This window comes from Gopherus evgoodei, chromosome 4 (assembly GCF_007399415.2).
Source record: "Gopherus evgoodei ecotype Sinaloan lineage chromosome 4, rGopEvg1_v1.p, whole genome shotgun sequence".
Taxonomy (NCBI): Eukaryota; Metazoa; Chordata; order Testudines; family Testudinidae; genus Gopherus; species Gopherus evgoodei.
In genome coordinates, this window is record NC_044325.1 from 145,979,991 (window position 1) to 146,002,388 (window position 22,398).

General features: G+C 40.0%; 1 protein-coding gene across 1 annotated transcript; it reads left to right on the forward strand.

Moving 5' to 3' along the window:
- The first annotated feature begins 9,268 nt into the window (after nt 1–9,268).
- Nucleotides 9,269–18,453, forward strand: GUCA1B (guanylate cyclase activator 1B). The gene is made up of 4 exons (XM_030562715.1): nt 9,269–9,472; nt 13,020–13,169; nt 16,398–16,512; nt 18,326–18,453. Exons 1-4 carry the CDS (start codon nt 9,269–9,271, stop codon nt 18,451–18,453), a joined length of 597 nt encoding a protein of 198 aa, XP_030418575.1.
- Nucleotides 18,454–22,398: the final 3,945 nt, after the last annotated feature.

Genomic DNA, 22,398 nt, shown 5'->3' on the forward strand with positions numbered 1-22,398 from the left:
CTGGAGTTATATTCAAGTGTGTTTTATCCCAGGGAGAAGAATCTGGGCCTTGGATTCTACTCCTGGCTCAGACTTGCTGGAACATTGGGCAAGTCACACTCCCTCTGTACACTTCAGTTTCCCTGCTTCTGAGATGGGGGAACTTACTTTTGTAAAGTGATAATAAAGACAGCCTGCTTGTAGCCCATCTGCAGAGCCATACCTGTTCCATTGGAAGTAAGTGCTTGTCTGCCCAGGAAAATTATAGTGGTATAATTATTCTGCTATAGCTATGCCAATATAGTGCCCTGTCTGGACACTCTGTTATGGAATAAAAGTGGCTTTATTCCAGTATAATTACTTTGCTTTCAGTCAGCTTATATGTGTAAACAAGCCCTAATTAAGCTGCCACTGTTCCTGTGAGCCCTGTGGGAACCAGCATTGCTACAAGGAGAGAAAGCTAGACTATAGCCTGGCTCCTGCATCATCCACAAAATTGTTAGCCAAATAACAATTTCAGAGCCAAATTCTGCCTAAGCAACACCTGGGAAAACACAACAGGGTTTCACAGGCAACAAAGAGCCTGAATACACTAGGCTTTCTCTCTAAAATTTCAGAGTGAGAAAAGGTGCTGGTGGCAGCTAGTGTTTTAACTGTTGCGCTCAAGGCCTGATCTGGGCAAGGTTGGAGGACAGAGTACTTAAAATGCTGGGAGACTGCACCAACTCAGCTTCTGCTGGTGAAGCTGAATGTGGAAATATAGGAAGAAGGGGACAAACATTAGGGCCCAAATGGGGCTCTGGGTGATCGGTACTTCCCAACACAAATGTAATGAGGTTAAGTGGTGTCCGTATAAAGAAATTAAAACTACTGATTATTCCTCAAGCTAGGCCTTTAATGACTTATGGCTATAAATGCAACACAGACAGAATAGGAAAAGAAAAATTAAAGACCAGCATTGAATAAGGATTAATATAAATGGCAAATTATACTGCAAACAAGCACAAGTACAGGTAATGTTATGCATTAGCTATTTATTACTATAAAAGCATGTTCTTAACATTGCCAGTTTTTACTGATGACAGGCATGAGTACATGCAAAGCTATTATTACTTATTAACTATTAATCTTACAAGTTTTATTCCTACCCTTAATAATTATAAGTACAAAGATACTATAAATTGATTAACAACTTTCTACTATTTCTAAACAATTTAACACTAGTATTAAACTTTTACTACTATTTTTAATACTGCAGCACTAATATAATCTGAGATTAAATTATCCCAACGCTATCATTCTTTAATACTACAGCGTCAGTACAACTTGAGATCAAAACAGCTTGAGCAACCTAGACTTCTGTACTCCGTTACCTTATTTTGCATGCAACCAGACTTTTTCTTTTAAAATCTTACCCTGCCAAGAATATGTTACCTTCTAGTCAACCGCTCTTTGCATTGGCCAGGTGCAGATAGTTGGTGCGGTTCAGGGGGTGTGGGTCAGACCAATCAAAGAGAATAACTTCTTAGACCAAGACGCGCGCGCGCACACACACACACACCTGAGGTTCTACACATTAAATTTCATCTGCCCGCTGTGTTTTGAAACAGATCAACCAATCAGGTTAGGCCAAATTTAGTGTTGTCGCTTGGCTGTATAATTCATGTTTACTTATTTTCTTGTAGCCAATTATTGTTTTAGTTTTATAAATTATGATCAAGGAGATAGCTTATTTCTATATGGCCCACTGTTTCGACTGTGGTTTTTCTTAGTTCTCTAGGTAACTTGCCTCTAAATGGGCTATTGGCTTGATTGTGGGTAAGGTTATCTTGATGACCTATGCCTAAAGGCCTAGCCCATCAAACCCACATAGGAATCAGTTTTTTGGCTGCAGCGTCTCTTAACCACAAGTTACAGCTTAATTTTGCAAAGCTTATTTTTTTGTTTTGTTTTGTTTCTAAAGATTCTTTTGCAAAGCTCACTCTATAAAGCTTTCAGAAGTTTTAGGCCTAACACTGACAATACTGTTGTTCATCCTAAGCTTGACAACACTCTTGCTCAAATTAATCACATTGAACAACTGATAGCACCAGTGGGAGATTATAGGAAAATAGTCTGGAGTAGATGCAGCCATTAAAGGCATAACAGAAAACAATGGAACTGCACAAATGTAACCAACAGGGGAGAACTGGGTTGTGCAGAATACTTATTACTAATGATGGTGAACAAGCAGACAAGTTTGACCCACATCCTACAATGAGATTGCAGGGCTAGCAGTTAGAGGGAAGCACGTCCCCTCACTAATAAACAGTACGTATATGATTATTTGATATATTACAAGTGTGGCTAGAGGCTCTAGTCAGGGTTGGAGTCCCATTGGGGCAGGTACAAGATAGACATACATGAAGATATGGTTTCTATCCTGAACTGCAAATTATTGAGAAATAGAGAGAAAGAGCCCCAATCCTGCCGTTTATACAGTCTCTTTTCAAAGTAGACCTGCACTTTAAGATCCTTGTTAAAAAAAAAACCCTTTAAAGGACAAAATATTATTATAGCAAATGAGGTGTAGGCAGTCATGTTCTTGGTATGTTTCAAAATATTCTTCTGTTGCACTCTCTCTTGTAGAAATTTGAACCTTTGTTCTTTTTCTCAATTTGGCATAGACAGATCTGTCCTAACAGATCCCTAGCATCAACCACTGAGAAACTTTAAGATGAAGCATGATTAACAGATGAAAGCACAGACAGATGGCATTCTCAGAAATCCGTAGAACTACTCCCTCCCCGGTTCATAACAAAGCTCCATCGCTGCTCATAAACATACCTTTTGTTGTGATTCCACTACTGTGCATTACTTCTCCCCGGCACATTTTCTGGCTTCAGTCAGCAAATGATGTCTCTTAGCAATCCCTTACTGATTTTACCTTCTTTTTTCATAGTTGGAGAGCAGTGAGTCAAGGGTGAATCTTGGTTTCGAGAGAGCAGGTTGAACATTACAGTTCAGTTTCAATGAATCAGAAAAACAGCAGGAAATTCCCTTCTCCTTACTGCCCATGCAGCTACCCAGCACCTAATGGTGTTCCTAATTTTGGAAAGCCTGGACTTTGCCTAAGGTTTAACCTTGTGCCAAGGTTTTACGTTTATTTGAAGTTTCAGAACTTTTCAACAAACATTCAAAACATAATTTGCATTTCTCGAGTCTTTTGTTGTGTGCTTTACAATTTTTTCATACAGAAATCACAACCTTCACTACTGAAATGCAACCACCTCTGGAGTGAAAAATGGCAGATGTTTAGCAGTACATGGTACCATTACCTCCTCAGTAGTATCAATCTGCATTACTGGATTTGGTAATTTGTTCACTGTGCAAAACTGTGTTTATTTAACAGACTGGTGCAATATTGAGGGCCCAGTTTTGGATGGGGCCTTTTGGGTACTACTGTAATAAATTATAAGTGATAATAATATCTGCTATACTGTCATTTTTTTCCCACATATAAAAAGCATGTGGCAACCCAGATCCCCTGGTGATGGGCTCAGAAGAGGTGAACGTCTAGATAGTTAGCTCAATAGATAGATATTGGCATAGATCTTCCCACTGCCAGCTGTTTTGATCCATTCTGTGCCTTTTGAACGTGTCTGGGCCCTTCTATTGCTGCTCCAGCCTGGCATGAAATATCTGCTGGCTCCTCTGAACCTTGGTGCAAAACCACAGATAGCTGCTTGTGAACTGGCTCTGGCTATTGCCTGATTTTATAGCTAATTTTCCAACGAATGAGAATTTTACAAGACATAGGGTAGCTTGCGCAGGCAGCTGGAAAGAGGTAGCAAATGAGCCTACAGAAGAAAGAGAAATAGTGAGCCTGATTCTTAGTTTCTCCATTCCTGCACTTTGGGCAGCAGTGGGGCAGAGAGGGCATAGATCTCTTTAAGTCACCTTTGTATTTCCTGTGTTCTGGGGCCGTGATAGAGCCTGTCTGGCCCTTGGTGTAAATTAGAGATGTTTCAAGTCTTCTCCAATTTACAGTCTGCTTCCATGGCTCCCAGTGGGCCCAGTGAAGTAGAAAATAGCCATGACAGTGTGCTCTGGCCACACACCCAGATCTGTACACTGTGCCAGCACCTGGGAACAGAGCTGCTGTACAGCTCTTACCTCGGCTTATGCTCACCTTAAGGCCTGCTTAGACTGACAGAAAAGTTAAAAGGGATCTTACTGTAAATGAGAATGAGACCCAGTTTGTTTAAGAATCATGGAACAACAGAGCAAATGAGTTACGCTTTGTCCATTCTTGCATACTTATAAAGATTGGCATGACTCTGCCTGGGGCAGAAGACACCTGGTGACATCCTCTCACCTCTTTGTGCCATTTTTATGCTCAGCAAAGACAAACATGATTGCTAATGCAGATGCCAAACAACTCAATCTTCCCACACCTCTGCAGTCATTTCCTGATTTCCCTCCAGGCTTCATCAAAGTTGGCATGTGGGAACACGCTCTGTTAATGGACTGAAGGATAAAAAGCAGTCTAGTTTGCCTAATTCTAACTTTTCATGCTCCTGGCTGGGAAACACAGCAGCTTCTGAGTTGTTGTCACTGGTGATAACTTAGGGATGGCTCATCTGGCAGAACCCTCATCTGGATCTCACCGGTTCTTTTGCAGCTTAGTCATCTAACAAACTGCTCACTATACCATTGCACATCTCCAGTCTATGTGTCATTTTATCCAGCGTTGGTCATCCCCTGAGGGCCATCTATTCCTTATCACATGGAGCCCTAGTCATTCCCTGAGTATCAGCTATTTACTATAGTTCAGAGTTCTTCAGAGATCTCTTCTTTTGTTTTTAAAACTAATAATCTCTGCTTACATTTACACCAATTTGCACAGCTGAAGTAGTGCAGGAAGAAATCCTCCAGACTGAAATAATTAAAAGCTATCCCATACAATAATATACTGGCAGAATGGAGATAACTTTTGCCTGCGCAAAAATCTGCAGTGTAAAAAATCTGAACAGCTGGGAATTCATGTAGTATGCACAGGAGTTTTCATACCAGCAGCTAGGGGTTTAAAATTACTTGGGAGGAGCAAAAATAAATAGAGAGAAGCCATTATGTTTGGTGGGAAAATATCACAAAATTACCACAAGGCAAAACCAAGTTACACAATGAGGTAACATAATGTCCCAGGCATGTAGAACCTTGTTTTGTGCACACGGTAGTCACATTCCAAAATGCAGCTGTTTTTCAAATATAACAGCAGAAAATGATTAAATGCTCTACACCGCTGGCATTCAATCTTCCATACCAAGATCCCAAGTTACAACAGCATTTATCTATCTACCGGCCGAATAATTTCTCACCCAATAATTGCATCAAGCTCACAACTTCTGTTTGAGCTATAGCATACCTTTTTAAAAGATGTCTAGTTTGTTTTCATATCTCCAAATGATGGAGAACCCATCACATCCCTAAGTAAGTTGTTCCAATGGTTAATTACCCTGACTGTTAAAAATGTATACCTTGTTTCTAGTCTAGGTTTGACTAGCTTCAAGTTCCAGCCATTGGAATTTCTGATGTTGCATGTTTGTTTGCATTTTATATAAATATGATTTGAAAGAGAAGAGTAAAGGCAGAGTAAACATATAACATGTATCATTAATCATGTATCAACATGTATAATTTATCCCTCGGTTATTGGTATATAGTGCCAGATTTAGCAACTGGCTAAATATAGTTTCATCTTTTCAGTGAGAGTAATTAATGCAGGCTTATCCAATACCCGATGAGAGTGTACCTGATGGCTTCCCCCACTTCCTTGCTATCCTTCCTCTTCAACTGGCCTCTTGCTGTATTGAAATGATGCTGCAAAGACTTCCTCGTTTGGAATAATATTTGCAGGTCTGTCACATATAATTGATAAATCTTTTCTGACTGTTGCCAAATCTTCTGATTGAAAAACTGACTCGGAACAGGCATGTCTCTTAAAAAAACCCACATTTTCAGTAAAAAAAAAATTGTTTTCCAGTAAAAAGTTTCAAGTTTTGGTTGCAGTTTAGGTAAAACTGAATGGTTCTGATTTTCAAAAATTACTTTTTTTTACTGAAAACCAAAAATATTTATCAAAAACTGCTATTGAAATTAAAAATATTTAAGTTTTTTCATGAAAAACTGAAAAATAATCACAGGAAATTTTGAAGAAAAAAAACCTGAAACATTTTTAAAAATTCACATGAGAAATAATTGGCATTGTTGACAGTCTCTGATTAAGACAGCAACACAAAGTATGTTGATTCCTTTGTAAGGAAAGATTGCAGACCTTTCCAGTAAAAATTAGCTTTACTCAGGGAGTATTATTAGCCCCATTGTCCAGAAACAGTACTACATTAAAGCACACTAGAGGACTTTTAGTTCAGCCTAGGAGGGTCTACACAGACAAATTAGCATGCCACAAGTTGGTACACTTTAGAAATCATACCGTCATAGTGTGCATTGTTGCTCAGCGTAGACAATCACTCAGCTTCCCATTCTGTAAAATGGGGTAATAATGCCTAACTTTTTAGGTGCTGTGATCTTGCAAACCCTTGTGCATGTACTTAAACTATTAATGGTACTAAATTTAAGCACATGCACAAGTATTTACAGGATCACAGCTTAATTTCACTGGGCCAAATCCATCCCTGTTGAGGCAGGGTGGTGCCAATTGGATTTCTCTGTACCATCTTGGTACATTGCACTTCAATGAAATTCACTTGGCACTTTGCTAGGGGAAAGTAGCTTTAATCTCACTGGTGACTCCACTGGACCCCATTTGCCTGCGCTGACCATGCCCTCCCCCCTTATACAGACTCTGATGTGAATCAACATGGTGCTTATAGAGCCTTGATTGGAAATGCTGTAGAAATGCAAAGTATGGATGTGCTCCTGCAAGCCCTCACCTAGGTGTTTAGTCCCATTGACTTCCCTGGGGCTCCTTGCATGAGTAAAAGGTAAGCATGAGTGAGTAAGGAGCTGCAGGACCAGGAGCTATTCTTCTAAACAGCAGCCTGATTTCTTTGTGGTAGCGTGTGCCTAGCTGAGCTGTTGAACCATGTTCTTCCACATTATAAATTCCAACCTACTGCTAAAAAAGTGACTTTAATCTTCATGCCCCTTGCTACTATAAGTGTGGAGTCTATTGTTTCCTATTAACGCTGCTCCAATCCTCTTAGGGGTAGAATCCTATCTGTGAGTCAGGAGGGCTCAGGCACATTTATAGCAATAGGTCATTTGTTTCCAGCTACATGGTAAGACCCATTGAACTCCAACATCTGGTGCAGCAATGGATAATGTTCTGGTATTGTCATAAAAACTTGACAATAAAATAAAAAATAATATCAGGCACATAGAGAAATGAGGGCCCAATCTTTGGGAGTGACGTATTAAATTGTAAGATGTCTGGTACAGGGGCTGTGTTGTCTGTATACTGTGCCCAGCATAATACAGTCCTGATTTTTACTAGAGTTATAAGTGCTACCATAACATAAATAATAAATAATAATTACTGGTAAGCTATTAGAAGCTGATGTTTCTCTTCTGTCTATAAGATATGAAATATTTCATTACAGCATGTAGCAAACACTTTCAAGCATTTCAGTGAATGAGACAGGATTTGAAAAAAATCATTTTAATATGATTTTTCTTTTTTAAAATTTTTTTAAATAAATGTATAGAAGTGCTGTTTTTTGAAAATCAAACCTCTTGTATACAAACCATTAAGAGGTTTTATATATATGTAGTTATATATAATTTTCCTGGTTTTTTATCAATTCTCATAGCAAAGGTCTGAAGCCCACACAACTAACTCTGGGAATAGTTCCCCTGATGTTAACAGGACTTCTCATGTGTATAAAGTTACCCATATGTGTAAGTGTTTGCAGGATCAGGCCTATAATAAACAAGAGTTAGTCATTAATACAACCTAACTGACAATATTTATGCAAAAAAAATCAGAGAATGAAAAATTCATAATAGGAAAATCCAATGGCCAAATTTTCAAGCCTGGGTTCCTAAAGGCAGGCACCTAAATCTATATTTAATGCAACTAGATGGACCTGATTTTCAGAGGTCCTTGGAACCCTAAGCTCCATCTGAAGTCAATGGAAGTTCTGCAGCTCTGAGATCCAGGTATTGATGCCTAACATTCAGCACACAATTTGAAATTTTGAACTGCAGTCTCCTTGAGAGAAAACACATAAATTCATGTGTGCTAAGCACTCACACAATGTTTGAAACTGCTCTATGCAATAAATGGTAGACAGATGGAGAACACACATTAACAGTGAGATGGTTATGGAAAGTGTAAATAGCAGCAGTTGCAACAAAGGGTAAGAAGCAACAAGATGATCATATCCAAGTAATTTCAGTTTAATTTATGCTATATTTCCTATTGGGGTACTATGGGTGAGATTTCCAAAAGACCCCAAGGCTGATGAGTCACTCAGACGCTTTAAAATTTTTTACCTAAAAGCTCATTTTCACTGGAAAAGGAGCCCTTTTTTTAATAAAAAATGTGCAAAAATGGCACATTTTTCACCAGAATGGACCTGTTTTAGATGTTTTTTTTTAAGTAAAAACACCCCTATTTCTAGCAGTTTCTCTTATCCTTTGAATATTTCACATACTTGAAGGGAAGCCTAGAGTTTCCATCCCAAAAAATTCATACATGTGTCAGTGTTTAGAAACTACTCATTTCTGATTGCTTTATTATTCAAATGCACAGAGTCAGGGAGAAGGGGATTATACATCACATGTTAGTGGGAACCTCAGCATTCAAATCCTTAGATTGAAATTAGAAATCATTTTGATCCTGCCTGGAGTTTGCTCTTAAATGAGGCACAGCTCTGGAACATGTGAAGGTTTCTGTGACGCATAGTGGGAATCTCCTAATGATCTTAGTTATTCTTATCCAAGTCTGACACCATATGTACTAATTTAACTAAGGAAACCCACTCCAGGATCGTCTAGTGAAGGAATGAGATTGTAGGGATGAGGAGAGACCACAGAATAGAAGGAAAGAGAAAGAACAAAGAGAAGAAATAAACAAAAGCAACACAAGGTGATAAAACAGAAATATACAGTACCCATGAAAGACAGGAAAGAGAAACAAAGACAGGAAGTAACCCAAGAAGAAACTGAAGAAAGAAAAAGCAGATGAAGGAGAAAAAGGAACAATATAAACTAAAGGACATTGACTAAATTTTTCTTTCTTTTTTCATTCTGTCTTTCTTTCTCTTCTGTTTTTGGGAGCAACATGGGACAACATTTCACCAGTGAGGAAGGGGAACAAACAGACATTGATGTTGCTGAGTTGCAGGAATGGTATAAGAAGTTTGTTGTGGAATGTCCCAGTGGGACTCTCTTCATGCATGAATTCAAGCGCTTCTTTGGAGTCCAGGATAACCAGGAAGCAGCAGAGTATATTGAGACTATGTTCAAAGCTTTTGATAAGAATGGGGTAAGTGTCAAAGACCTGCAGTAGTAGTGCTGGTTAAGTCGATCAATCAGCAGTCTTCTTTTCCTTCTAAAATTTGGGAATTATCTTTGCTCATTGCATCCTGTTTGTTTTTTATTAAGTCTGAGACAAAGTTAGTGACAGATCTATCAGGGTTGAGCCCTGGTAGTCCAAGAAGAGGCTCTCGTTCCTCCCATGGTGCAAGGACTAACTAAATGAAAGCATCCTTTGGTAGCTGAATCTAAACCAGAGGTAACAATTAAGGCCAAAATTTTCTCACTCCAATGCCTAACTATGGATTTAGATGCTTAACTTTAGGCTCTCCCATGTTAGGCAATTTTTCCCAAAGATCCTCACACAGTGGAGCTGGCTAGGGAGATGAATGCCAAAAAGTTATCTTCCTCTCATGGTATAGAGGGAATTGTAGTGAACAAAGGTCTAGTGAGGTTCTGTATTCTGTGAAATGGAATGAGAGTCTTGTACTGACAGTGCCATGAATGCACAGACTGCAATCCCCGTTTTAGTGAAACATCTGGTGAGTGAAGCTGTCATGTGCAGGAACTCACTTCACTTTGGGCCTACTCTAAAGCCCACCAAAGTCAATAGAAAGATTCCAATTGACTTAATTAGTCTTTGGATCAGGTCCTAAAAGAGAGCCTCGTGGTATATAGTTAATATAGAACTAAGGCATAGCTGGTTGGCCAAAATAATAGGACAAAGTGCTCTTTTTTTCAGTCACTCTGGAGCACCCTCTGGAGCTCACTGATCCAGTGCTGAGATGACTATTACTGAGCCAGATTCTGCCACTCTTACTCATCCTGATTTGTACTTCACTCTGCAAGCAGCCCCCCTGATTTCACTGGCTCATTTCACTCCCACAGTAACTCATTTTGATGATTAATTAAGCACCAGAAGTGTGCAAGCCACAAAATAAGACAATCTCTATCCTGAGGAGTTACCATGTATCTAATTTCTGTTAACATTAATTATTTGTACTATCATGACAATATTTGGTCCTTGTTAACTTCCGATGCTCTGAAATTTCATCTCCAGTGCTCTCATAGGAAAATTAATAATTCTCTGATATAATTTAAATAATTTCCATACCAGCTGTTTCCATGAGCAATGCAAGATAAGTCCCTAAGTAGTGACGACCAACACATCTTAATAACATCAGCTACGTTATAAACAAGAAAAGCATTTTGGATTGGGAAAAGTGCTCTGTAAGAGCTATGTATCATTATCAGATGCGCAAATAATGATAAACAGGTGGAAGTTAAACAATATATTGATTTAAACCATTCAAGAATTAAGAAGTGGCTTAAATAATTATAACATTCTGGACCTGATTCTTTGTTGTGTTGTCATTTACACCTTTGCAAAATGAGTGTGGAATGCTACCATTCCAGTTCAGTAACACTTTATGCCCACTGTGTGCTAACTTTGTATTGGTGAAAATGATGGCACAAGGTCAAGGCAATGGAGAAATAGGCTTCTAATTTCAATCTGCTTTGCTGAATATTAACCTTATCAGTTAATTAGATAGATAGGTAGATAGATTTTGAAAGGAGTGTAACGAGTTAAGCAGCCAGCTCCCACTGACATTAGAGGGAAGGTGGGTTCGCACAACTCTCCTAAGTTTTTTTGAAGACCCCAGCCATATTAGTTGTAGGGTGGTGACCGTTATTGCAAGTCATTGTGGGACAAAGAGGTGACGGACATCAGCCTTCCATTAGATATAAGAGGGTCCCTATCCTGCTTCCATTTAAATCAGTAGGGTCAAGTCTAGAGAAAGGCTAGTAGAGGAGGCCACGAAAGAGACTGACAAATCACATTTGGCTCAGAAATTAGGTTGCTGAAAAGAAGCAAATGCAGCCATGCACCTGTGTAACCCCATTGACTTTCAGGGCCTTGCTGTTAACATGAGCAAAAAGGGGTGTTTTTCAATGCAGTTTAATCTCATTAAGACTGTTTCTTAAAGGTGTTAAACTGTGTCTAAATGGGCATTGGGACTAACTAATTGTCTGTGTGGTTGCCTCTGCATTACTCTAATTTGAAATGATATAAATTCAGCAAAGATTGCATTTCCAGACAAACACAGGCCTCTGTCTTGCACATGACAGCACGTGAGTGCCTCATTTAAGTCAATGGAGCTCCAACCAGGGGCAATCGGGGACCTGCACACTAACAGTTGCAGTATCAGATCATAGAAGTCAGTTTTGCAGTGAGTGCACATATTGTACATACTTCCCATTAGCACTAGCAGGAGAGAAGCGCAGGCATGAATGGAATGAAAAAGGGGATATTTTTAACAACAATGTAATGAGCATAATACTTGCAAAATGTTATGAGGGTGAATATAAGGAAATCTTTCTGACATCATGGCCTGCAAAGCATAGACCTTTTGGCCTTCCCATAAAGCCCAGGCCCACCAAAACTGTTATGAAATAGCCATAATAAACTGGATGAACATGCTGGGCATTGGCAAGTGATTCCCACTGCCTCAAGAAGTGCACATTTTTGTAGGCTGTCTTGAGTATTCTCCTGTGCATCTTCCAATGTCCTGATCACTGGGCATGAGCTGATATGTCTGTAAACCTGTATTACATAGCAGGGCCTGTCTGAGGGCAACCTGCCCTGAGGGGAGACAGTCCTTGGATTTAGTGGTAGGGAATGTGGGGCCAGATCCTCAGCTGGTCTAAACTGGCTTAAGTTTATTGAAGTCAATGTAGCTGCAGCAATGGGCACCAGTTAAAGAGCTAGCCCCAGGTCTGTAGCTTTAGGTATTCATGAAAAGTCACTAGGTTCTCCCTTTGAACCTCAGATCTCCAGGCAACAGCACATCACATTATAGACACCAGCTCACAAGTACCTTTGTAGACTGGATCATGGTTTATCTTTATATTGTTAAAAAATCTTCTGTTGTTTGGAACTTCAGATTACTCTGGGCTGATATCAGTTTCAATCCAGCAGGGTCACAGAAGGTGAAATTCGTCCCTGTGCAAAGGCCTATGTGGTACTAAGTCCCAGTTAAAACTCTCAAAGCAGAACTTAAGTGGGGCTTAAGCAGGATTTATGCAAAGCATAGACTTTGGCTGGCCCTCTGCACATGGGTGAATTTCATCCACTCTGAGCAATTCTAGAGCACACTAAAATAAATGCACATTTTTAACAGTTTTTTTCCTTATTAAAATAAGACCACAGCTTAAAAAATTCTCTATATACAAGACTTGATCTGATTTTTTCTTTGTCTTTTCCCTTCTCACCTAGTTAAATATAGCAGTTGGGGAAGGCTCTGTTTTTTGTTTACAACAGTGAACATCTGAAACCTTCAGATCATATTCAACAACAGATCCTGCTTTGCACAATCAATCAATCAATTGGCTTGAAAGTGCACAGGATTCCTTTAAAAATGTAAGGAAGCAAATAAATAAATAAATAACCACATAATCAAGAGAATCACCTCAGCATATTTTTCATCCTTGTTTACACAATTGTATTGATCAGATCTGACTCAGTGTATCTGTGGTTGCCTCTCTTGTGTCTACAGGATAACACCATTGATTTTCTGGAGTATGTCGCGGCTTTGAATCTTGTCCTACGAGGAAAATTGGAACACAAGCTGAGATGGACATTTAAAGTGTATGACAAGGATGGGAATGGCTGCATAGACAAACCTGAGCTCTTAGAAATAGTTGATGTAAGTAAGACTTCACTATTACTAACATCTAGAGGATCCAACTGAGACCTGGAGCCCATTATGCTAGGCTCTATATATACATATAGTAAAGGCAGTCTCTTCCTCAAAGAGCTAATAAAATGAATAGACAAGACAGACAAAGGATGTAAGTAAAGGTTATTATCCCCATGTTACAGATGGGGAAGGGAAGCCCAGAGAAATGAAGTGATTTGCTCAGAGAAAGGGAGCCCGTGGCAAAGCCAGGAGAGAACCATCTTCTCTGCCCCAGTTCAATGCCTTAAGCCCAAGATCTAAATCTATCTATTCATTTAAACTAAAATCACCCTAACAGGGAGGCTCTTTATACAGCATACTATTCATGAGCCAAGGGATTAATATCATTAAGCAAGACACCCTTCCCTGCTCAACATAATGACCTGTACTGTTCTCAGATGAGTTAGCAATTGCAGAAATAATTTGGGATAATGATGAAGCCCTAAGTGAGAATGGTCAGACTTAGTGACAGGGACTACCACATCCTTTGTGCAGTGGCCTGGCAGGCCAGGGAATAAGTTCCATGATCTCCAGATATATGGATCAGTTGCCAACAGACCATACATAAGAGGCCCAGGAAGGCAGGAGGCAGGCACAGTTGCCAGGGAGGACCTGTCCCTGTAACCACCAGTGAATTCCTCATACAACAACATACTCTGGCTGGTGTGGAAGGGGTGAATTTCACCCCCATATTATTTATGAGTCTGGATCAAGATTTCCTGCCTGAATAGTGTGCAGTAAGGGGAGAGACACACATTAGTGGTAATACTGGGCAGAATCATCCCTGCTGATCCACACTGTGAATTTCTGTTATTTATTCTGCAATTGCTGTTCATACGTACACAGCTGTTGAGGGAGAGCTTGTGGCCTAGAGGTTTAGGGCAAAGGGATTGAGTGCCAGGACTCATGGATTCTAGTTCTTGTGTGATCTTGGACAGAACTCTCCATCTCTCTGTGCTGTGGTTACCTGATTTGGATATCATTATACATAACTACTTCACAAGGATATTTGTGAAACCCCTTTGAGATTCTCTGAAAAGACACTATATCAAAAAAGCTGGTCAAAGAAAGGGAAACTTTCTGCAAAAAAAATCCCTTTGTTTTGTTGAAAAATCAAAAATTGGAAAAATTTGGCCAGCTCTAATTTGCTGATGTCATTGTCACATGTGAAATGAGTATGGAATAAATAATGATCAGGGTGAGGGAGAAGGGTGAATTTTATTCTCTGGTTCTAATTGGAGAGAATAAATTGCTGGGATTAGGCTCATAACTAGAGTCAAGTGAATGCTGCAAAAACAGCATTAATAATATCCATTAGAATCCCCATCAGTGTTCAGTTTGATAAGGTCCCTTTGATGAACCTTTGCTTGAATGAGCTTTGTATACACAAGTGGTTGGAAAAAAAGCTGTTTTTTCTTATGTGAGCCAGGTTGTTTGTGCATGAAACAAGGATAATCACTATGCCTTATTCAGTCTTCTCCTGTTTAAAAGTTTTCAGTTACCCAATCAGCTATCAGAAACATACGATGTGACATAAGTGATCAGTCAGACATGATGAATAAAAAATTAGCAAATAGTCACAGTCCCCAGTTCATGGATACCCTGTTGGCTGAAAATGTATAAGCTGAAATCTTAGAAAAATCTTTATGAATAATGAATGTGTTCAGAGAAATCAAGACAGACTAGCTCTTGTTGGCACAGGTTCTCTCTGACAAGGCAGGATCAGCTTTCCTTTGAAAGAATTAAGGTTGCATCTCTCTCTCTCTCTCTCTCTCTCTCTCGTCATTGTGGTACCTGAGCACTTAACCTCTTCTGGGAACTTCATCCCAATTCTTAGAGCCCTGCAAATCTGTGGAAATCTGCTTTATATCCACAGATAGCCACATCCACAAATGCGGATATCCACAGGCCATGTTTGTGGATCATGGATCAGATGCCGAAACAAATTTTGTATCTGCGCAATTCTCTCCTAACCGACCAGGGAAATACTTAGTAGTCACAGAGGGGATTATAATTAGCCAGTATCTTCTTCACTAAAGCCAATTGACCCTCTTTTGGGATAGGTCAGGGGCAGCAGATGTGGTAAGGATCCTTTGATCAGCACCATCAGGGAGGACAGCCCTAATGAAGTTTAGCCATGGTTTTAAGGTCAACACGGAATCAGGCATGGCTGTGTCATGCCTTCACCAATCTCCAGGCTGGCAAGATGCCAGCCGAACACTTCAGCCTCATGAACACAATTGGTGCTGAAGAGGCATTTGTCCCAAGGGCAGCTGGGGTGGAGGGGTAAATAGAAAAGACCTGACTAATTCTAGTGACAGAAAACAGAATAGACCGCTCTGTGCTTTCAACTACACCACTCCAAATCTTGAGTAATACCATTGACTTCAGTTTGGACCAGATATTTTAACATACTAGTGCATCTGCTCTTAGCCTGAAATTGTACATCTATGTGGGATCTGCTTGGATGAAAGGTGCTACATAAATGCACGGTCCTTATTATTACTGGGTTTTTGCATTTTAGACATGTTTACAGACTAAAATGCTTCTGGGGGTTGCATGCAAGGGATCTGTTCCTGCTCCCATTGAATTCATTGACGAAAACTTCCATGAGAGCAGAATTGGACCCAGAAGAGGAATCAATCCTGAGGATTTAGATTAATTAATTAATTAATCAATCAATAATAACATTTATTCTTACTTTCACTTAATTATTATTATTTCCATTCCCCCTCTTTTTTTTTCTATTAGCAGAGAAATTTTTTCTGCAGCTGGAGAGTGACAGGGCCAGAAGTAGCACAGTGACTGCCAAAGCTGGCCCCAATATCCGCAACTATCTACACTCCCAAATATATTAGTAATAATACTAATAATGAGATGTGAACGAGCAGTCTAAGCACAGCTCTGGGAGGCATGGATGGATTCACTAGGTTCTTTCCCCAGATATGCCACTGACATGCTATGTAGTCAAGGGCAAATAGTTTAACTTTTCAGCATGAATTTTCCCATCTGTAAAATAGGGACAATAATACTTGCTTACCTGGCTTGCAGGGGAGCACTGAGGTTTGATTAATGTTTGTGATAGACACAGACAGACAGCAGGTTCAAAGTGCTAAATGTCATAACTAATAACTCACTTTCTTTGCATTTTTGTACTTAACAGCCCTGTTTACTCACAAGCTTCTTTTCCTCCAGTCTATTTACAGGCTGAAGAAAGTGTGTCGGTCGGAAGTGGAAGAGAGGACTCCACTGCTCTCCCCCCAGGAAGTTGTGGACAGGATATTTCAGTTAGTGGATGAGAATGGGGACGGTAAGAAATTTACAGCTCAGGTTGGATTCATGCTTTGTGAACAGACATCTCTGCTGGCTAGACCAATTTAATCAGCTTTATTGTTGATCACTTAGAAGGAAGATCATCTTATTCATATTAGACATGATGGACCAAGCTCTGATCTCAGTTGCATTGGGGTAAATCTTGAAGTAAGTCCTTTAAGGTCAATATCGAGGGGAGGGAGTACATTTTCTGTTATCATAACATAAGAAAACAGGAGTTCAATATGGCAAAGATCTTCTAATCTAGCTAAGTAACTATACCACACCCATCTACATCTCTGAGATCATGAGGTACCCTGCAAAGACAGAATACAGGGATCAATCTTGAAACCCTGGAGTAGTCCTTTATAGTGCCATTGAAGTGAATGGGACCACTCACATCAATAACAGTTTGCAGGATCAGGTTCAGAGTTTGCCTGAGAAAGGATGTATCCGATATCAAACTATATCAACATTTGATCTTAGTCAAAACCCCACTCAATGAAGGATAGGCCTGAACATTTTTCTGTCTCTTAGGTCTTGTCTACATAGGGAAATTGACCAGAATAGCTATTTTAGAATATTAGCTATTCTGTAATAACCCCGTGTGAACACTGTTCCAAAATAAAAGTAACTTTATTGAAGAGTAATTACTCTGCTTTGGAATATTTCCTCCAGATAAAATCACTTTTATTTACTAATAGAGAGGCCACACAGAGGAGTTATTCCAGAATAGCAAAATTACAACAGAATAGCGATAGTTGAATAGTTATTCTGAACAGTCAATTTCTCCCATGTAGACAAGGCCTTAGGAAAGGAATCTGATGATAAACTTTGCGTAACTGTGTTGGGGGATGGATTGAAACCTGAAATACCTATGCATTTGGTGATTTTACAGCACCCTGGAAGACAGATCACATATTGATGATCAGAGGACTGGCCACTGAATTGTTGCCCTCATTGTTACATTTGCATTTAACATAGAGAATATCATTTTTACTTCCTTTTCTCCTCTTCTCTCTGACTTCGAGTATGTCTACACTACAGGGACTACACCAACGTAGCTATGGCACCATAGGTATGCCGGCATAACTTCATAGGGTGCATCTACACTGCACCCCTCTTTTGGCAGCATGTAGGGTACATATATACGTAGTCCCCCTAGCATAGGTAAAGATAGCAGTGTAGTTGGTGAGGCATAGCTTAGGTAAGTAAGACATGCCTGCAGGTTGTGGGTATGTATTCAAGTCCATACCCCACATACTCTCTATTTGCCCAAGCAATGCCACTCCCACTACAAAGCTACTTTTAGCAGTGTAGTGTCCTGCTGCCTCCTCACGGCTGGAGCCCTTCCCCACCACAGGGAAGGACTCCAGCAGAGGGTGAGCCATTCCCCCGCTGCCTTCCCTTTGCCAGAGCCTTTCACTGACATGTGTAGCTACACACCCCAGTGTGGAGATGATGTGCTTCTCACTGTGGCATATAGTTGCATGTCCCTTAAATGCCACTACCAGTGGTGTGTAGTGTAGACATAGCCAGAGTGTAGACACAGCCTATGCTGACTGAAAGGCATTTTTTGTCAGTGATGGAATACCACCCCCCTGAGTGAGGTGTAGCTAGGCTAACAGAAGCATTCTTCCATCTTCCTAGCTGTGTCTACGCTGGGGGTTAGGTTGGTATACCTACAGTGCTCAGGAGTGTAGATTTTTCACACCCCTGATCAACACAGCTAAGTCAACCTAAATTTTAAGTGTAAACCAGGCCTTTCTGTCACACTCTTTCGATCTCTGTCTTCCCCGTTTCTTCTACAGGGCAATTGTCCCTTGATGAGTTCATTGATGGTGCACGGAAAGACAAGTGGGTGATGAAGATGTTACAAATGGACGTAAACCCTGGAGGGTGGATCGTGGAACAGAGAAGGAAAAGTGCTTTGTTTTAATTGACTTCACTGTGATCATGATATGAATGAAAATGTGTGATGCCGGGTGCACTGGCGACTATTTCATTTTGAGGGTGAAATCACGAGATGGCAATCACCTGTCACTCTTAATACAATCTCGGCATCCAAATGAAAACTTCAAATGGCTTGAGAAACCATCTTGCCATATGTCACACCTGTTTTCTGAATAGAGCATGGAGACCATTGCTGGCAAGCCACTGAAGGGAATAGGCCTCTTTTTGTACAATCCTGCTTGTCAGCTCAGGCTCCTGGTTGCACCCAAAGGAACTAATGTCTGATAGTATCCTGCTACGGCTGGTATTCTGAGCAGTGTTTATTACTAAGACTGCCCCAGGGGATTGGGAAAGGAGTGTTCCTGATGCAGGGGAATTGCTTTCATTGTAGATCAGAGTGTCTGTCAACATCATCAATGCCTGCAGAGAGGTGAAAATATTGGAAAACAACTACCAAAAATAAGTGCTTTGATAACAGACTTTGTTCACTCAGGAAGTCTGTTATAATGCCTAATACATGTGTGAATGAGGGATGGATGTATTTCATAGACTACAGTAAGCTCTTTGGGACAGGGACTATCTTTTTGTTCTGTGTCTGTACAGCACCTACCACCAAGGGGTCCTAGTCTGTGGCTGGGGCTCCTAGGCATTCTGGCAATACAAACTACTCGTTGTAATAAGTGTATTGCTGCTAAACTAAAATCATTAGACATCAATATATCAGCATCACAAATGCAAATTACATTCCAGCCCATGAGACAATGTTATGTTCTGAATTTCTGTGCTGCTGGACAAAACTGTATATATACAGAGCACAGGAAAATATATCGTAGAGAACAATAGTATACTGGCTGGGCGGATGGAGTACAGGCCTTTTCTGTCTCTCGTTTCTATCTGCCAAATCCTACTCCTTGCATCGAGCCAGAGGGTGTTGGTTGTGATAGGTTCTGTGTGAAAATAAAATCTCCAGATTATGGAGTAGCAGTAGAAAGTGCAGTACTACTCTACTGCAGGATTTAGATGCTGGGTTGACATAATTAGAGGTCCTCTTCTTTTTGAGCCTCTGTTTTCTTATCGAGTCATTACTGTCAGGCAGATTTCTCCACATTGTGGATCTAGTCTGAACTCATTCAGCTTGCAGATCTTTCGCTGCCATTGAGAGGTGGTCTGTGTCTGGAGTGAGTGGGTATGGGAGGGCAGAATTTTGCTCATTAATTTTCACATTAACAAGAGCATCAGCATTTGTTTGTAATGAGTGATGGTAGAATGAAACAAAAATGATCTATGGCTATCCTAAGGGATAAGCATGGTGTGAATTTACTCCAGAGTTACTAAGCCAGTTGTACGCCACAAATAGTGAATAGCTGATAGAAAAAATAATGTATAGGCATCCTCTAGCCTGAGATTTGCTATACTTACAAATAACAACCATATCTGCAGAGTGCAGGTTGGATAATGGACAGGAAAAAAGGGACAAATGTATTGAATAGTTTATTTGCAATCAAAAAATTAAACCAGGAAAAAAATGTGACTGAATATACTAGACTTGTATTTTTTCCTTTTGAAGCAGTAGGTCTTATCATATCTATGGGAGATTCGCAATCACTTTTCATTTTTCTGTGTCCTTTTACTGAAATGTCTTTGCTTCTCATTAGTTCACTGGTTTGTTCTTTTATGGCTTTATTGGTTTTTTTAAATGTAGGGAAATAGGGGGAAAACAGAATAAGATTCATATTGTGCTGCAACTCATGTTTAAAACATGAATCCATACATGTTGGTCTATTTTTTAAATAGACTTTATAAGAGTGTGTTCCAGTTATTTCCATAGCACAGAAAAGAGATGGTGTTTTTCATTTCTAAGTAAAAGCTATACTTTGGGTTATACAGTGGCTGCTCTGAAAACATCTTTCTAGTTTCAGAGTTGTTACCAATTCCAGAGATATTCCCTACACTTAAAATGAAGAATACCACTGCAGCCTATGTATTAGTTGTAAACATTCTATAAATCCTGGACCACATTCTCAGATAGTATAAGATAGAGTAGCTCTATTGACTTCAGTTCTGCAATGCTGAGTTATACCAGCTGGGGATCGTCCCATAAAGCAGGGTTAGAGATGATCAGCCAAATTCAGAAGAGATACACAGAATGGCCTAAATTATATGTCCTTAGACTCGTTCCACTTATATAGCTCTATTCATACCCAGTCTACTGATAGATGTTCCATGGAGCCCGATTCTCCACTGCCTTGCGCCTTGTGTAGTCATTTACTCAAGACCAGATTTTGAACTCTCACAGGTTTCATACACATATAACTGCTTGACTTAATTGGTGTTAGTCCTCCTTTACACTGGTGTAAGGGCCTGATCCAAAGCTCATTGAAATCAATCCAGAATTTACACCTTCATAGTAGAAATTCCAGGAAATTCCAAGTTCTAAACCCAGCTAACACAACGTGACAATTGCTTTTCCACTCCATATTTCATTTTCTTTTCAAGTTTACATGTGGCTGATATTTTAGTTTCTCATTACATAGTAGAAGCTTCTGTATGCCAGTCAGCCAATCCGATTGTGGAGAAAGAAAGATGGTTGAAATCCCCCATCCCCATTCAAATAACTTGTATGCTGGTGGGCTATTACAGTGAGAGTTTGTATAGAATCATTGTTAGAGTTTTGTAACATTTGAATTGAATAAAGAATATTTATTTATTAAAATAGTGAGTTTCCTTTCTATGTTCTACCTTTTCTCATTTCCCTTCAGATTGACGTGGTGGCCCATAGGGTATGAGCAGAGCAATGGGGTGAAACTAGCAAGATGAGTCTCAGGAGCAACCTTCTAAGAGAAATCTTTTAGGGTATGAAATAATGAACATGGGAAGGGGTGGGGCTCACATTTTTTGGGTCTTCTATGACTAAACAGGATTAGGCAGAAAAAATATTCAGTAGGGGTTGACCCTGCAGTTACAAGGAGATAGGCTAGTGACTTAACAGTTCTCTTCCACAGTCCTGTAGCTAATAGGATGCCCATTATATAAGTATTTCTCTTCCAGATTGGATTTGATATAGCAGCACTCACAAAATCATGCATCATGTGAGATGCAGATGTGATGGCCACCATCTTGGACACTGAACCAGCAAACTCAGCTGGAGTTCTATAGTTGTACCTCTGTGCAGCAGGTACAGAGAAGGGCCACATAACACATTCTCACCAGAGGGCTACACAAGGACCCATGACACAGAATTATTGAAGATGACAGTGGCAGTTTCTCCAACAGCAGCGACATATATAAAGAGTCAGATTTCTTGCTGAGATCAGCCTAGACAGCAGGGGATTAACTCCCAGGTGAAACCAGGAGCCAAACCCAGCTCAGCCAGAAGGCCGTCTTCAGATGACTCTCCCTGCTGCCCATAGCCCTTGGTCTTATTTAATTGGTCTTTGTTTGTCAAAGGTAAAGGTGACATATTTTTAGGTAGCTGACCACTGTCCTTTGTGAAGGGGCTAACCTGAAAGCAGGAAACTCATATGGCAGAAGCAAAGGCCCACCATTAAATCATTGACGTAATCAGATGAATGAGCTCAGGACTGTGGCTGTATTAGTTATAAAGGTATACACCACAGTCAGATTCAAGTGAATATATTTTACCGACTGAATAAGTGGAGCATGTGCACAAGGGGCAGTAGGATCCCACTCAAATGAAGGCACAAGGTAGCAGATCCAAAATCAAGGTCAAACATAGCTCTGAAGGAAGCAGGTGCCACTCCACTGAGTTCAGTGGAATTACACTGACTCATTCTAGGGTTGTATTTGGCCACTAGTGTTTACAAATCTTACTGTTTTTGTTTGTTTGTTTGTTTGTTTAAATTAATGTCCTTTAAACTAACTTAGCTACCACAATAGTGAAATGATTTTTAATGAGGTGATGGAAACAGCT

Excerpts from the sequence above, each read along its gene's own strand:
- GUCA1B (XM_030562715.1), top strand. The coding sequence starts at position 9,269 with ATGGGACAACATTTCACCAGTGAGGAAGGGGAACAAACAGACATTGAT. Across the intron at positions 9,473-13,019 it reads AAGCTTTTGATAAGAATGGG|GATAACACCATTGATTTTCT; the intron begins GTAAGTGTCAAA and ends TTGTGTCTACAG. Across the intron at positions 16,513-18,325 it reads AGTGGATGAGAATGGGGACG|GGCAATTGTCCCTTGATGAG; the intron begins GTAAGAAATTTA and ends TTTCTTCTACAG.